The sequence below is a fragment of the Drosophila busckii genome, chromosome 3R (genome assembly GCF_011750605.1).
Source record: "Drosophila busckii strain San Diego stock center, stock number 13000-0081.31 chromosome 3R, ASM1175060v1, whole genome shotgun sequence".
Lineage (NCBI taxonomy): Eukaryota > Metazoa > Arthropoda > Insecta > Diptera > Drosophilidae > Drosophila > Drosophila busckii.
In genome coordinates, this window is record NC_046607.1 from 17110657 (window position 1) to 17126349 (window position 15693).

General features: G+C 44.2%; 7 protein-coding genes across 7 annotated transcripts; 2 read left to right on the forward strand and 5 right to left on the reverse strand.

Moving 5' to 3' along the window:
- Nucleotides 1-59: 59 nt before the first annotated feature.
- On the reverse strand, nt 60-844 carry LOC108601362. The gene is made up of 2 exons (XM_017989262.1): nt 830-844; nt 60-764 (listed from the first exon to the last, which is right to left on the reverse strand). Exons 1-2 carry the CDS (start codon nt 842-844, stop codon nt 60-62), a joined length of 720 nt encoding a protein of 239 aa, XP_017844751.1.
- A 3143-nt stretch (nt 845-3987) lies between these two features.
- Nucleotides 3988-4645, reverse strand: LOC108601363. The gene is made up of 2 exons (XM_017989263.1): nt 4631-4645; nt 3988-4572 (listed from the first exon to the last, which is right to left on the reverse strand). The coding sequence occupies exons 1-2, from the start codon at nt 4643-4645 to the stop codon at nt 3988-3990; spliced, it is 600 nt and encodes a 199-aa protein (XP_017844752.1).
- A 791-nt stretch (nt 4646-5436) lies between these two features.
- On the reverse strand, nt 5437-7412 carry LOC108601364. Its single transcript, XM_017989264.1, has 3 exons — nt 7331-7412; nt 5950-6596; nt 5437-5883 (listed from the first exon to the last, which is right to left on the reverse strand). Exons 1-3 carry the CDS (start codon nt 7410-7412, stop codon nt 5437-5439), a joined length of 1176 nt encoding a protein of 391 aa, XP_017844753.1.
- A 1273-nt stretch (nt 7413-8685) lies between these two features.
- LOC108602589 (pupal cuticle protein 36-like) lies at nt 8686-9546 on the reverse strand. The gene has a single exon (XM_017990728.1). It carries the CDS (start codon nt 9544-9546, stop codon nt 8686-8688), a length of 861 nt encoding a protein of 286 aa, XP_017846217.1.
- Nucleotides 9547-10850: 1304 nt separating this feature from the next.
- Nucleotides 10851-11642, reverse strand: LOC108601365. The gene has a single exon (XM_017989265.1). It carries the CDS (start codon nt 11640-11642, stop codon nt 10851-10853), a length of 792 nt encoding a protein of 263 aa, XP_017844754.1.
- A 1193-nt stretch (nt 11643-12835) lies between these two features.
- LOC108601366 lies at nt 12836-13561 on the forward strand. Its single transcript, XM_017989266.1, has one exon. The coding sequence runs from the start codon at nt 12836-12838 to the stop codon at nt 13559-13561; it is 726 nt and encodes a 241-aa protein (XP_017844755.1).
- Nucleotides 13562-14817: 1256 nt separating this feature from the next.
- LOC108602654 (TwdlO) lies at nt 14818-15575 on the forward strand. The gene has a single exon (XM_017990800.2). The coding sequence runs from the start codon at nt 14818-14820 to the stop codon at nt 15532-15534; it is 717 nt and encodes a 238-aa protein (XP_017846289.2). The 3' UTR covers nt 15535-15575.
- The last annotated feature ends 118 nt before the right edge of the window (nt 15576-15693 follow it).

Below are 15693 nucleotides of genomic sequence, written 5' to 3' on the forward strand. Positions count from 1 at the left end.
AACTCGATGGGGGGTAGTGGGAGTGAAAGGAAACATTACCGTTTGGTCGAATTGCCAGCTTACTTCACGCGAAAGCGGCGCAAAGTGGGTGGCAAATAGTCCTGTCCGGCCACCACATTGGCTGGCAAGTAATCAGCGCTTGGCGTGCGCGCCACATTGCTGCTGGCGGCCAGCGACGGCGTCTGTGAGGCAAAGTTCAATACGGGCGCGCTGCCCTCGTTGGAAATGCGCGAGACGCCAGGCAGCTGATTATATTGATTCTGTATGGCCAGCTGTGCATTGGCCGCATCCTGTGGCGTGCGATACTTGACGAAATGCACCTCGGGCTTGCTGCTCGAGCTGGACTTCAACTCATTCAGCTGCTTGGCCAAGCTGCCAATGTCTGGCTGCTTGCTGAGCACATAGATGGCGGTTTGCTGTTGAGCCGACTGCTTGGCCAGCTGCAGTGCAGCCTGCTCGAAGCCGCGATTCTCGGGTGTGCGTATGAACACAATGCGCAGATTTTTCTTTAGCGAATCGGTCAATTGCTGCTGGTTAATCGGATCATCGAACTGCTCCTCGGGCGCGGCATAGCTATAGAATTCCTTTTGGAATTCCGACACAAGTGGCACAGCCTCTGGCACTATTGCTTGCATTTCTATGGGCAGCGACAGCTGCGCCTCGCCTTGTTGCATCGCCAGCAGCGCCTCATCCACTTGAGCTGTGGGCTGATAGTTGTAGCCCAGCTTGTCAGCGCTGCCCAAAGCAAACACACAGCATAGCAGCTAAGATATACAAAGTTGGTTATTAAACTGAGCAGCTGTAGCTCTTGACACGAAAATAAACTTACAACAAAGACGCGCATTTTATTGCTTATTGTTTTTGGCTTGCACGCGTCGAACCAACGAATGAAACTAATAGCTGACAAACGCGCGGCTGCTGCTTTTATAGGCGCAGCTGAGCTGACCCACCCCCAACCGCCCTTTACATACCGCTGTGACCTTGAGGACGCATGCAATATTGATTTGTTATTTATGCCACTGCAAACTCATTAAGTCATAGTAGGCCCAGCATCAGCCTAATCTCAAGCATTTTGTTGCTTAGTTTTGATTTAAATGCACTTTACGACATTTATAAATATGCATAGAGCTGAGCTGAGCGCGCTGACACATTCCCCAATCAAAATGTTTTGATTGCCACAAAGCAACAGCAACAAAAAACACAACCCGAAAAAAAGAGCCACTGTGTTGAATTGAAAACAAAAACGCTACCGATTCGGCGTTAGATAATATCTTGGGGTCAGAGCGCTTTAAGCTGCTACTTAATTATAATTTTTCATAATTTTCCAGCGCTTTCATCTACGCTGGCGACAGCTCAAATTTATATCTACGTAGATTCTGGCTGGACGCCAAATAAAGTTTCTTAACTAATTTAAACTTTGTTGCCGCCACAAACAACAGAACGCAAAAAATTAATTTCCTATTAAATACAGTGGCATCCAGCTGCCAATGGACAGTGGGTTTTAACAGCTTTATAGTGAATTGTTTGTGTACAATTTCAACAACAACAACATCACTATTATAAAAGCAATAATGCTATATAAAGATAATTTTAAATTAAACAAAAAGCAGGTTGTTGACTAAACTCAGCCATTGGCTGTTGATGCAACATAACCATTGATTGTTGATGTACAAACAATTTTTAGTTGTTGATGTACAAACAACCTTTGGCTGTTAATATGCAACACACCCTTTTTTTTATTTATGTACAACACAAACAACAAGTTATGGCCAAGAAATTAACTTAAATTTTGCTTAATTTCCAAATTTGAGAAGCTACTGCGCAGCTAAAAAAAATTCGATTGTACTGTCTTATACCATTTTATGTGGGCCTTACAAATACAATTAAAATTAGTATAAGCATTTAGGCCTTAAAAAATTATTTGCCAAAGTTATGAACAAAAGATTAAACAAACAAGACAATTTTCTGTGAAATATCAAACTTTGAGAAGCAGTAAATCAGCCAAATGACGTCGGATTTTTGAGTTTTATAGCTTGTTAGACTCGTAAGAAGCAGATTAACATAACTGCATTAAAATTTGGAAAAGAGATTTTCGATATTTTGGCCAAAAATGCAGTGTTACTCCTTGCTTTAATTTCAAAAATGCAATAAATTTGAAAGTTTCGAAATCATTAATGTAATGATGCAACTTTGTTTTTAGCTTGAATACGAGCATAAAGCAGTAAAGCATTCAGTAATCGGATGAGTTTTAAGCAAGTTATGACTAAAAAGCTCATGCTGGTGACCTACAGCGTTTCGAAAATAAACTTGTAATAACAAAAACCGATTTACGTTAATGCACTTATATATTATATATTACTTCTGGCTACATTTATGCCCAACAAATGAGCAAAACTTTTGCCTTTTAAAAATTCTCTGAATTAATAATTTGCTCATTTGAAATTGATCTAGGTCGCACGCCTTTTTGAACTTTATATATATTTTATATATGCATTATATCTAATTGATTAATTGCACTCTGTCATAATAAACGCAAATTTGTTTACAATTATTTAATGCTCAATTTAAACATGACAAGTCAAACAAACAGCTGACGCTGTTTACTTGTAAGACACGCAAACTTGACATCTGGCAGTTTAGCTGGAAATTTGAGTTTGTTATTTGGACCTTGGACACACACACAGAGAGTCAGGTGCAAGTCATGAGCCGCTAGCCAGGATTAAAGGCAGCCGCGTTACTGGCAGTATTTCTACTCTAGCCGCCCCACAACCACCACAAAACAAAAAAAAACGAAAAAAAATAGAAAAGAAGAAAATGCTGCCAGCTTTTTGACGTGACTGGCAAACTTTTCTGGCAGGCCACACTAACGAGCTGGCGCAGGTACAGCTTCGCTTCATGCAGCTCCAAAAAAAAAATGCTCAAAAACTAAAAACTTGCTCCAGCGACAGATTTGCAGTGCGGCGAGCGAGCGCGCGCGCTCAGCTCCGGCGCCGGCTACGGCTCGAGCTTCTACTTTTATTTTAGTTGCAATGTTGAGTGCGCCACATGGGCATAATGCTGTGAGTGTGTCTGTTTGACCTTTGACACTAAAACAATTTGCAAAGCAACTTGTTGTCCCAACCCCACACTGCCACACTCGGCCGAGCGATATCGCTGGCAAAGCTCTGGATGACATAATTCAGTTGAAACATTCTTTTAAGGCAATGCTTGTCATTAACTTTATGGACGCTTCGGCTGCTGCCTGCCTGCCTACCTAGCTGCCTGTCTGTCTGACTGTCAGTTTACCCCGCCACCTGCCAGTTCCATGCATAGCTCATTAAAAAGTTTTGCCAGCAAAGGCAGACATTGGCTTAAGAAAATATTTGCATGCACGCAGCGCCAGGACGAGGACAGGCCAAGCCAGGCCAGGACAGGCCAGGACAGGCATAGCACCTAGAAGTACTTATCTAAGCGATACTTTTGAAGATAATCTGCTGTGCTCTAAGGCGCGAGAGCTCAAAAAGTGAAATGTGGCGACGCGCAGCAGCAGCAGCAGCAGCAGCAGGCCTGGCATTAATTATTCATAATATTAGACCATGAATACTTAGTTTGTGGTCAGGCCGAAGCCAAAAGTATTACACTGCTCAAAAATTCAATAGCAATTAGCACGCGCTATGCTTAATATTAACAGCAACGCGTATTTGCGCGCAGTGTAAAAGTTTTGAGATTGTTGCATTGATAAAAGTGTGTTAATTATTGACTGGGGCAGTTGTCAAGAATTATTATTAATAAATTTATAAACAGGGCGGAAACTTTTTGGCGAAACTAATTTAAAGCAGCCCCACAAACAATGTTACGAATTAGAATAATTTATATAAACCAACAGCAACAACAACAACAGCAAAGTTGCTGAATTTGCTGGCAAATCTAGTTAAAATGAGAGATTGTTTTTATTATTTGCTATGCATAAAGCTATCTAAAATTTAACAGTCTTTTTAGGCCTAGGCCCTAACGCTCCTGTGCGGGTGGCAAATATTGTCGAAAGAGCGACTGTAGCTGCGCTGTTTCCAGCTCCTGCGGCTCGTAGTTTGCTTGTGGCACAACAACGTTCAAGCTTGGTGAATGCAGCTTTATAACATTTGCTGTTTCCAGCGCATGGCTGATGCTGCGTCCAGGCAACTGCTCATAGTTGGCTCGCAGGCTGCTTAGCGCTCTGTTGGCATCCGCTGGCGTGCGATACTTAACAAAGCGCACTGTAGGCTGTTGGCCCAGTTGCTGCTCTATGGCAGCGCGCTGCAGCTGCAATGTGGCAGCATCTGTTTGCCGCTGCAGCACATAGATATCCAAAGCATTGCGTGCCGCCAGCTGCTTGGCCGTCAAGGTAAACAAATTAGTTTCGGGCGAGCGTATGAAGACAACCTGTTGAGCTGGCTGAAACGCTTGTGCCAGCTGTCGCGCTGCTTGCGACTGCAGCGTTTGATCCTCCTCCGCTGGTGCACTATAGCTAAAGTATTGTGTGGCAACTCGCGCTTGCTGCTGTGGCAAGTACGCATTGCTGTAAGCTAAGGCCTGACTAGCCAACAAGCAAAGACACTGCAATGAAAGAAAGTTTAATCAACAATTTAAATTTATATATATGAGCGACACTTACCATTAGCTCAAGCATTTTGTGCTGTGTGTGTTTTCTTTGGTAGTTTGCTAACGACTGCTGAGTTGTGTTTGCAGCTCTGCTCGCTTTTAATCTAGCCACAGCAACAAAACCCATCCTTATATACAACACAAACAACAAATCATTCGAAAGTAAGCAGCCGCATCGAATTTGTTGTTGCCTTTGTTATTAATTTTAATTTTTTGCATTTATGTAGTTTTTAAAAAAAGATTTGTGCGTATGTGTGTGTGCACCGATTATCCATGTTAATGTCGCTCGAATCTGGCAAACAAAAGCTGCCTGTGAGTTTGACCCAAGCGCAGCTGTAGCCTGAGCTGAACTTGAATTTAAATTCGCATAAAATTTACAAATGAGCTCCCAATTTGAATTAGTTATCAAATTGCGTTTGCCTGTCGCTTAGCATAGACAAAGCCATTTGTTGTGACTGCCCCCGGGCATCCGCACCGCACTCCCGCGCTTATACTTTCACCTGGTGTAGACGCAAATTTTATGAGCTGCTTTTATTGCTGCCATTTGTGTTAATTTACGCGCTATTTTCAAGTCTTCTGCTTCTTAGTTTTCTATTGTTTGCAATAAGCTAACGAGCCTCGCTCCGGATTTTGAGCTGATAAGCCGCTTAAACAAATTTACAACTCAACCAAAACCAAAATAGGCGACGAGCAGCTGCTTTGTGCCAAACTTTATATACAATTTTTTATTGTATGTATATATGTGTATATGACAGTCTTTGAAAAATTATGTTTATAACTTAATTAAGTGTCAGAGCGAAGCGTTTGCTGCTCAATCAACTACGCACTAGGGAAAATCATGCGACTGCCAGCTCGTTGTCTTTCATTTACACGGAAGTCAATACGGCGTGAACGTCGCGCTGATCGCGCATCCAGATCAAAAGCACTGGGCTGAAGTTGTTGTTGTGCCAAGGGTATGGCATAGGGCTCCAATGGCTGCTGCTCAGCAGGCAAAGCGCCTAAAGGGGGAAGATAAGTATGCGATAAGCCAGCGGATTGCTCAAAGCTGCCCAAGGATGAAAGCTGAGCTTGAGCTGAGCCCGCAAGCAACTTTGACGGATTCAATGGGCCAGCATAAGTTTGGCCTGCCAATTGCTGCTGCTGCTGCTGAGCGTAATAGGCAGCCAACAATTGGGACTGATCCACGCTTTCAGCTGTAGTTGGAGCATTCACAGGTGCTAATGGACCTGCAAAGGTTTGTTCCAATTGCTGCTTCTGCTGCTGCTGCTGAGCGTAGTAAGCAGCCAGCAGCTGTGACTGATCCAAGCTTTGAGCTGCAGTTGCAGCATTCACAGGTGCTAATGGACCCGAATAAGTTTGTTCCAGCCCAGCAGAAAGCTGCTGCTGTTTCTGTGCATAGAAAGCACCCAGCAGCTGTGATTGATCCAAGCTTTGAGCTGTAGTTGGCGCATTTAAAGCGCCTGGAGGCGGTGGCAAGTTGTAGCCCGCCAGCTCCAGCTGTGACTGCTCCAAGCTTTGCGGTGTCGCCGCTTCATACTTTGCGCGAATCTGCTGCTGAGCGTGCGCAGCTTCTGCCTCTGTTCTGTATTTAACAAAATGAACTTGAGGCTTGTGTTTATGCTGCGCTTGCAATGCGCTAAATTTGCTTGCCAGCTCCTGCGCATCTGTTTGCTTATTGAGGACATAGATGGCAGTTTTATCCACGTTGCTCTGCTTGATGAGCGCATTCAGTGCACCCTCGACGCCTTTGTTCTCCGGCGCCTTGATGAACACCACCTGCAAATTCTTTTTAGCAATTGCAGCTATGCTTTGCTCTGCTAGATCTGCTTGCTCGCCAGCGTCCTGTGGCGCTTCGAAGGCAAAGAAATGTTTATGATAGTCCGCATGCTGCTCAAAGTCATCATGGATTGCTGGCGTTTCATAGCCCTGATGAGCTTGACTGGGCTCGTAGTTATAGCCCTGCTCTGCTGCAGCGTAAGCTAAAAGCACAAGAAACTGGGAGCAGCTGCTTTATTTGCTTTCGAATACTTGCCTAGGGCGCAACTTACCACGACTAGCCGCATGTTGTATTCAGCACAAAAATCAAACTTCATTTGACTAATTTTGTCAGCTTCCAGCATTTTATAAATTTAGTTTGCCGCTTAGTCTAACCATTTAGGGCTTAATATTGTTAAAGACTGCTCCATATAAGCGAAATAGTTCAGGGTTATGCTCATTTTGCAAAAAACATTTCTTTGGCTTACATTTTATTGCAAAACTAACACCAAATTGGTTAAAGCAGCAAATTTGTGGCTGTGGGCAATGTTTATGGTCAACGCTACCGCAATGCTGCAGGCAAATAGGCTGATGGCTTTGGTGTTGCAAAGTTGAGCGTAGCTGCCACGCCTTCCTTTAGCTGAGTACTAGCACCGCCCAGTTGTTCATACTGCTATTGTATGTGGAGCTGCGCATTGAGCGCTTTCTCTGCTGTGCGATACTTAACAAAGTGCACTGCAGGTTTGTTCTGCTGCTTGCTCTGCAGCTCATTCAGCTGCGCTGCCAGCTCTTATGCATCTGTTTGCCTATTTAGCTCTATGTTGTTCAGCTGCTTGCTTAGCCAGCTTCAGCACAGCTTGCTCTAAGCCATGATGCTCAGTTGACTTAATAAAAATAATACGCAGCGCTTGTCGCAGTTGCTGCCGCAGCTGTGCAACATTTTGCTGCTCGAACTCACTTTCAGCAGTTTCATATGTGGAGAATTCTTTCACATGATCAGCTGCTGAGCTGAGCTGTCTTAAGCTTCCGCTGTCTGACATTGTGGCAACATTTGTAGCTTCAGCTGTGTTGTAGTTGTAGCCAAACCTGTCAGCACTAACAATGGCCAAAAGCGTCGTCAGCAGCTATAAATGACAAACGTTTGTTTATGGAAATACAATAAATAAAAGTTGTCAAATTATAAAACCAAAAATGCTAAAATAATTGGACTTAAGCTTTCCTAACTGATCAGAGCACATAATTACGATTTAAAGATTGTTGCTAGCTCTATTAAGTTTAAAATCTAACTGCAGCTGCAACTCCCACGCCTTTTATATGACATTATAGTTTGTTTGTCTTTGCTCCAATTAAAACGCAGCAATAAATTAGATTTTAAAGTCTTTGGCAAGCTGCAAATATTTTCTTTGATCTTCTGCTCGACATTTGTCAATTTTCGATTCCCGTGTTTGTTGTTTGTCGCTTATCTATGACTTGTATCGATACTAAATCTTCATTTGCTGCTTTAGCTGTCCGATTGGCGGCTACTTATTTTAAAATTTACTGCAACGCATTAAGCGCTATTAACCAATACCAATTGGATTTATTTGTCAACAGCTTTTGGCGTTTGATTTGGAGTTTGATGTGAGCTAATCGTGCATTAAGAACGCCAAGCTTGTTTTTTATTTAATGTGTTATCGCTGGCATAAATGGCCGGCGAACAAACATTCAAAAGTTTATTTCATGTTATTTTTAATGATTTTGCATTCTCAGCTCTTCAGCTTATGCAAATGGCTGCTGCGTAGTGGGTGCTCTTGAATAAAGCCACTATTCAGTCTCAGCCGCCGCTCTGTTATTACTCATACATTATGTATATTGGGCTGGCTTTGACTGGTCTGGCCCGGCCTGGCCTGGCCTGGCCTGGTCAACACACTGAGTTCCGTCTTGCTGCTTGCAGGTGGCCATAAATTAAGGTGCCAATAGTTTGTCTAACCTTTTACTTCACGCAGATTAACAATTTAATCATTATCAAAGAAAAATCAAATAGCTGCTCGTCGATTGTCTTCAGCGCCTTTTGTACAATTGAAACGGAAATTATGCAAATCAGCCGCGCTTGGAATTTTTATGGCATTTTTGCTAAATATTGTAATATTTCTTATTTTTTCATTGTTTTGTGTTTGTCTTCAACGCCTCAGCAGCCCCAAAACGATTTTATCAGCAGCCATAAACGCTTCGTAGATACATTTTAAATAAGTAGTATATATTTGCAACGTTTGACAAATCAATAGATAACACAGAGTCAACAATAAGAATGCTTAGCTTAGCTTGGAGCGCAGCTTAGCGACGGAAGCGCAGACGGTTCAGCACCGATGAGGGCAGATACGAGTTCTCGGGGATCTGAGCGTTGGGCTGACGCACAGCCGAAGCGGAAGCAAAGTTCAGAGCAGGAGCAACGCCGCCATTGTGAGACTGGCTGGAACCGCCCAACTGATCGTACTGAGACTGGATGGCACGCTGAGCGTTGGCAGCATCCTCGGGAGTGCGGTACTTGACGAAGTGCACCTCGGGCTTGTTGTTCACATTGTTGCGCACAGCGTTGAACTTCTGGGCGAGCTCGCCGAGGTCGGTCTGCTTGTTGAGCACATAGATGGCGGTCTCCTGTTGGGCAGCCTGCTTGGCCAGAGCCAGAGCAGCGTTCTCCAGGCCACGGTTCTCGGGTCCCTTGATGAAGACGACGCGCAGTCCCTTGTTGACAGAGTTTTGCACACGCTCCAGAGCTTGGGGCTCATTGAAGTCATCCTCGTTGGCGGAGAAGGTGTAGAATTCCTTGTCCAACTCCGAAGAGGCGGGAGCAGAGCTGTAGTCAACGGGTCCAGCGAGTCCAGAGCTGCCCAGTCCAGAGCTGCCCAAGCCAGAGCTGCCCAGTCCAGAGCTGCCGAAACCACCGCTCAATCCCAAGTTGCCCAAGCCGGAGCTGCCAGAGCCCAGTCCAGAGCTACCCAGACCGCTGTCCAGGCTGCCGTAGTTGCTGCCGCCGAGTCCAGCGCCGAGACCGAGTCCTCCAAGACTGCCAGCGTTGCTGCCACTGCCAGGAGCAAAGGACAGTCCCGCGTTGGAGTGTCCAACTGGACGATAGTTATAGCCGAGCTTGTCGGCGCAGGCCACGGACACCAAGCACAATACAATAAAAGCGCGCATCTTTGGGTAGTTCTAGTTCTTCTCGGAGCTGTGAGCAGAGAATGATGTGGGCCAGAGAGTGAGGTGCCATTTTTATAGCAGCATTTGGAACATGAATGACACTCAGAACAAGCGTTTGACAAGCGTACGCTCTATGTGTGGAGATCGAGATAAGATCCGCCCCAGCACGACTCTAGCTATGTTGTTAAACATGTTTTACGAGCGTTTTCTCGTCGGCGGCGTTGATTAAAATTTGATGAACTTCGGCTTACAAAGAAAATTTTTATGCAAATTAGTACAACGAGTTGGTGTCGTGGACGCAGTGGCAGCGCAGTCGACTGCGTTGAGTCAAATGGGGCTGGCCAGCGGGAAGTGGGGCAGCTCCAAATTGTTTGGCTGTTCGGTAGCCAAATTCTTTTGTTCGCTCATTTTGTTATGCAAATTGAAGTCGCTGCGATTGAAAGTGAAACTCTGCCTAATGGCCACATACAAAGACAAACAAACACACACAGATACACACACACACACATGCACACAGGCATTTATATATTTGGGCCAATATGCGTGAGCTTAATAATATTAAATGGGCCGGCGCCACAGTTGTGGGCATTGTTGAACAACAGCTACATGCAATTTGTCAGTCAATTCAAAATAAAATGAAATCAAATCAATTTGGTTAAATGCGTGGGACGACGACCTGGCATCTGTTTTGTATAAACAAACTATAAAACGCAGCACAAACAAATTCAAATGCAATAAAATTCAAATGCAAAACAACATAAAATGCTGTCAAATCACTTGTTATATGTATTGGTGTGTGTGTGTTAGTTTAGTACAATAGTACGTGTGATTTTTTTTTTGCAAATTTTCATAAACATAATTTGGCATCCTAATTCAACCCGTTGAACCCGTTTCTGTTTTCACAGACTAAATCAACAAGCAAAAAAAAAAAACCCAAAACTCCAATGCCAACTTGAAATTCAAATCATTTTCATAACGCCGCATTCCAAAGCAAGAAAATATTTACTACGTCAAAGAATTAAAATAGAACAAACTGAAAGCGACGCACTAGAAAATACCCTTGAAACTATTTTAAATCAACTAGCACGCAAGCTTAACTTAACCCAATGCTGTAATAATTATAAATATTCATAGATTTGGATTAAGTTTTTGTTTTTTTCCGAGAAGAGAAATTCCTCTAAGCTGCCAGCTAACCTTGGCATACATAATGAGCGTAAATTCTGTAAAAATATGCAAAGCAGTCATATTCTATTTAATAATTAATTTATTTTTCAACAATAACAAACTCGAGCAACAACATAAGCCTAGTAACGCACCAGGCGCAACAGATTGGCGGGCAAGTAGCTGCTGCCAGGCGTAACTGGAGGCACATAGGAATTGACTGGCGCAGTCTCCTCAGTTTGGTCAATGGCATCATTGGCAGCAGCTTGAGGCGCAGCTGAAGCAAAGTTCAAAGCAGAGGCAACGCCGCCATCATGAGCTTGGCTAGTGCCGCCCAGTTGATCGTATTGACCTTGAATAGCACGCTGAGCATTCTGAGCATCCTCCTGGGTGCGATACTTGACGAAGTGCACCTCGGGCTTGTTGTTCACATTGCTGCGCACAGTGTTGAACTTCTGGGCGAGCTCACCCAGGTCGGTTTGCTTGTTGAGCACATAGATGGCGGTGTCCTGTTGGGCAGCCTGCTTGGCCAGAGCCAGCGCAGCGTTCTCCAGACCATTGTGCTCGGGTCCCTTGATGAAGACAACACGCAGAGCTTTGTTCAGCGACTCGACGACCCTTTCAGCTGCAGCAGGATCGTTGAAGTCCTCTTCGTCGGCAGTGTAGCTAAAGAATTCCTTTTGCAGCTCAGCTTGTGGCGCAGCATAGTCGACGGCTTGGCCTGTTGGCTCGGCAATGTCAGCGCTGGGCGTAAACAGCTGCGGCTCGCTGTCCAGGTCATGACTTGTGGGCTCAACGTTGCGGGTTGCGCTACCAGGAACCGCGGAGTGGTCTGAGCCGGAGAGTCCTGCCTCATAGTTGTAGCCCAGCTTGGCGGCGCTGGCCACACCCAAAGCGGCACTAAGGCAAACTAGTATAACGGTAAACTGACGCATGTTAAGTGAGCGAATAGCGTATAGAATATGATGCCTTGGGTGGCTGCTGTGCTCGCTTTTATGCAGGCCAGGCCAAAACACACTTTTACCGCTATGCAAAGCACCTTGCATAAAATGCTCGAATTATGCAGCAGACTTTAGTTTTAAATATGCAATAGAAGCGAAGTTGATGGCATCGCCTTTCGAACTGCAGAGTTTATGAGCCCAGAATATCTTCATAGTCCAGGCTCTCGGCCTGAAGATGGCGTCATCTGAACTTTAAAAAATTTCTGCATTTATCAATGGGCATTTATTATTAATCTTTGCGGTTGCTTATTAATATAAAAAATATGGCGTTAGTTTTTTGTTTCTAGCGCTTGCTTTTGTTTTTCGACTTATTTTTTTTTGCGCAACGACCTTGATGAAATGTATCTTCATAATCAATATAAATCTAGCTATAATGAGTAGGTTGTTCGGCCGCCGAGTCGTAAACCCAATTCAGACCAATTTACGGCATACGGCATACGGCGTCGTAGCTGTCTCTGTATAATCAAGGGATCCAAAGTGTTAACCAAAATCGATCGCAGAGCTAACAAAGCAGTGTCAGCAGCTAATGCAAATGAGGCCCAGCAAAAAAACCGAAAAAGAAAAAAAATACAATATTTTAACGATCTGCGAAATGATCATTGTCGCTTTTTGGCTTTTGCTTTATGCAAATGTTGCGGGTGGATGTGACCTTCTTCTTTCGTAGCCGGCAGTGCTCCGCTCTGCGCCGGAAGTGCCGCCGACCACTTCATCGCTAAAAATAAACGCCAACTTATAGCGCATATATTTTGCTATTTTGTTGGCTGATCGTTTAGCTAATTGAGCCCACAAAACTGCAGCGCGTTGTCAGCGGCAAATCAGTTAATTTGATAATTGGACATTTAATAAATTACTTGGCGCCACTCAATGAACAAACGAAACCAACAGACCAAGTTCTTGCCTTGATTTGCATAACTGTCAGCTCTAAGGGTGACACAAACTATGCAAAGATAATAAATAATTATTTAAGCAAACAATGCTTGCAGCCATTAAGATGATATACACACTTATGGAAATGCTGACAATGCATGCCACAGGCCAAAGCAAGACTCTAAGCTATAAATGTGAAGCTTCTCGCTGAGCAAGACAGATGCACTTCAACGTTCAATTCAACACCTTTACCTAACACAATGCGCGCCTTTGTACTGCTCTGTCTAGTGGCTTTTGCCTGCGCCGACAAGCTTGGCTATAACTATCAGCCTGTTGGCCACTCCGGTGCAGGAGACGGAGACGCAACTGGACCCACTCGGCACAGTCTGAATTTCCAGCCCAGCGAGTCGCGTTTCCAGCCTAGCGCTCACATTGCCGAACCAACAGGCCAAGCAGCCAACTATGCTGCGCCACAAGCTGAGCTGGAAAAGGAATTCTACACCTACAGCGCCAACGAGCAGGACTTTGATGAGCCACAAGCACTGGATAGAGTCAATGCTGCCGTAAACAAAGCTCTGCGTGTTGTTTTCATCAAGGGACCCGAGAATCGTGGCCTGGAAGACGCAGCACTCGCTCTAGCCAAGCAGGCTGCCCAACAGGAAACTGCCATCTATGTGCTCAACAAGCAGACTGACCTCGGTGAGCTCGCCCAGAAATTCAACGCAGTGCGCAACAATGTCAACAACAAGCCCGAGGTGCACTTTGTCAAGTATCGCACCCAGGAGGATGCTCTTAATGCTCAGCGTGCTATTCAAGGCCAATACGATCAGCTGGGCGGTACTAGCCAAGCTCATGATGGTGGCGTTGCTTCTGCTTTGAACTTTGCCTCTCAGGCGCCAGCTGAAGTCCGTGAACATGCCAGCGAAGCTTCAGCACCTGGTCCAAGCTATTTGCCAGCCAACATTTTCCGTCGTCTGCGTCTTTAAGTTGTTGTTTATGTTTTACTTTGTTGTACTTTTATTTCTTGTATTTTACAAATAAATAAATAAAATTATTCAAAAAAATTGTACATAAAGTTTTATTAAATGTAGTCTGTATATTTATATATGCTCTATACCATTTTTTGTGTGCGTGGCAAATACAATTCAAATGAGTTTGATTAAGTTTTCTTTAAAAAATTGTCTAGCGATTTTCTAAGTAAACAAGACAAGACAAATTTCTGTGAAATAAAAATCTTTAATAAGCTCTAACTCAGCGAATGGACGTCCGATTTTTAAGTTTTAAGCTTTGTTAGACTCGTAGGAACCATATGAACAAAACTGCATTGAAAGTTGGAAATGTTGGTATTTTCGATATTTTGGCAAAAAATGCAATGTTACTCCTTGAAATTTCAAAAAAATATCAAAGTTGCTAAATCTCAAATACAATGATGCAACTTTGTTCTAAGTATCAATGCGAATATATAAAGGTAAACTAATCCAAAATCGGTTGAGTCTAAACAAAGTTATTGCAATATAGCAAAATCAATATGATTCAATTTAAAAATATATTTTTGCCTTATTTTTGTTTATAGCCTGAAGCTGTGCTGAACGCAGCCACAAGAAACAATCACGACACGAGGGCATCTCTAATAATTGCTAATCAAAGTGGTCGGGTTGGGGCAATAACCGAGCTATTTTGGCAAAGCTGATTAGCGACATTCACACAGCGAAATAAAAACATTTCTTCCGGCAAAAAACTTAAGTGGCTGTTTATGTCGTCATTGATGAAGCGATGAGCGGTGAGAATCAAAAGCAGTTTACAAATATTTTTGTGATTAGAAATGCGGATACAGGTGAGCGAAGAATTAAAATGTTATAAAGCATTAATTGAGTGCCCAATGATATAATAAATGGTCAAGAACAAGTTCGCCGAGGGAAGATACAAATTTCACTGACTAGACTAGCAAATCGTGTCTAACTATATTGGAAATTACCAGAACCAGTTCACGCATTCCTGTCTGCACTCCCAGCTCAAACTGAATGCTAATGAGTCCGTCTTGTCTGTCTGGGATAGTTTTGCATAATCGTTTCATAAGCGCAGCAGTTAGCATAAGAAACTCGTTGAATTATGGGCCCGTTAAGAATCCAGCTATTGTTCTAAGTCGCGGGCGGTGTATAAAAGCCGTGAACCGCTGCTTCAGGATTCAGTCTTGGCCATTGGCTTAATCAGTACAAACATACAGAACTATTTGTTAATCAAAATGCGTTTCCTTATTGCTCTTTGCCTTATTGGCGCCGCATGCGCTCAATACAGCTACAATCCCGGATTCAGTGGCTCCAGCAGCGGCAGCATTCCCAGCGTGGACTATCTTGCTCCTGCCGGCTCTGAAAGCAGCTACAACTCAGCCTATGCGCCAGTTTCTGGTGGTCTCAACAAGGAGTTCTACACATTCGAAGCCGATGAGAATGATTTCCATGACGCCGCCGGCAGCGAGAGAATTGCCAACTCTGTGAACAAGGGATTGCGTGTGGTCTTCATCAAGGGACCCGAGAACCGTGGCCTGGAGAACGCTGCTCTGGCTCTGGCCAAGCAGGCTGCCGAGCAGAGAACCGCCATCTATGTGCTGAACAAGCAGCATGACCTCAACGAGCTCGCCCAGAAGTTCAACGCTGTGCGCAACAATGTGAACAACAACAACAAGCCCGAGGTGCACTTTGTCAAGTATCGCACTCCCGAGGATGCTGCCAATGCTCAGCGCGCCATTCAGTCCGAGTACGATCAGTTGGGCGGCTCCAGCCAGAACTTCAATGGCGGCGTTGCTTCTGCCATCAACTTTGCCAGCCAATCTCCTCATGCTATTGGTCATGTCAGTCACGGTGGTGCCAGCAATTTTGGTGCCCTCGGCGCCGGCAGTGCTCCTGCTCCCATCAACTCCTATCTGCCCGCCAACATTCTGCGTCGCCTGCGTGTGCGTTAAGTCTTTAATTTTGGCTCTTGTAGCTGGACTGATTGTTTTTACTTATTTTTTCTGATTTCTTTTGCACACAACACAAAATAAAACGCCAACAACATAACGAATTGAATCAAGATTGTTTGTCTTTTGCATGTATATTGCATGTTTATGCGCATGGATTTG

Excerpts from the sequence above, each read along its gene's own strand:
- LOC108601365 (XM_017989265.1), bottom strand. The coding sequence starts at position 11,642 with ATGCGTCAGTTTACCGTTATACTAGTTTGCCTTAGTGCCGCTTTGGGT.
- LOC108602589 (XM_017990728.1), bottom strand. The coding sequence starts at position 9,546 with ATGCGCGCTTTTATTGTATTGTGCTTGGTGTCCGTGGCCTGCGCCGAC.
- LOC108602654 (XM_017990800.2), top strand. The coding sequence starts at position 14,818 with ATGCGTTTCCTTATTGCTCTTTGCCTTATTGGCGCCGCATGCGCTCAA.
- LOC108601366 (XM_017989266.1), top strand. The coding sequence starts at position 12,836 with ATGCGCGCCTTTGTACTGCTCTGTCTAGTGGCTTTTGCCTGCGCCGAC.
- LOC108601364 (XM_017989264.1), bottom strand. The coding sequence starts at position 7,412 with ATGTCAGACAGCGGAAGCTTAAGACAGCTCAGCTCAGCAGCTGATCAT. Across the intron at positions 6,597-7,330 it reads CACATATGAAACTGCTGAAA|CTTACGCTGCAGCAGAGCAG; the intron begins GTGAGTTCGAGC and ends TTGTGCTTTTAG. Across the intron at positions 5,884-5,949 it reads ATTCGGGTCCATTAGCACCT|CAGCAGCAGCAGAAGCAGCA; the intron begins GTGAATGCTGCA and ends TACTACGCTCAG.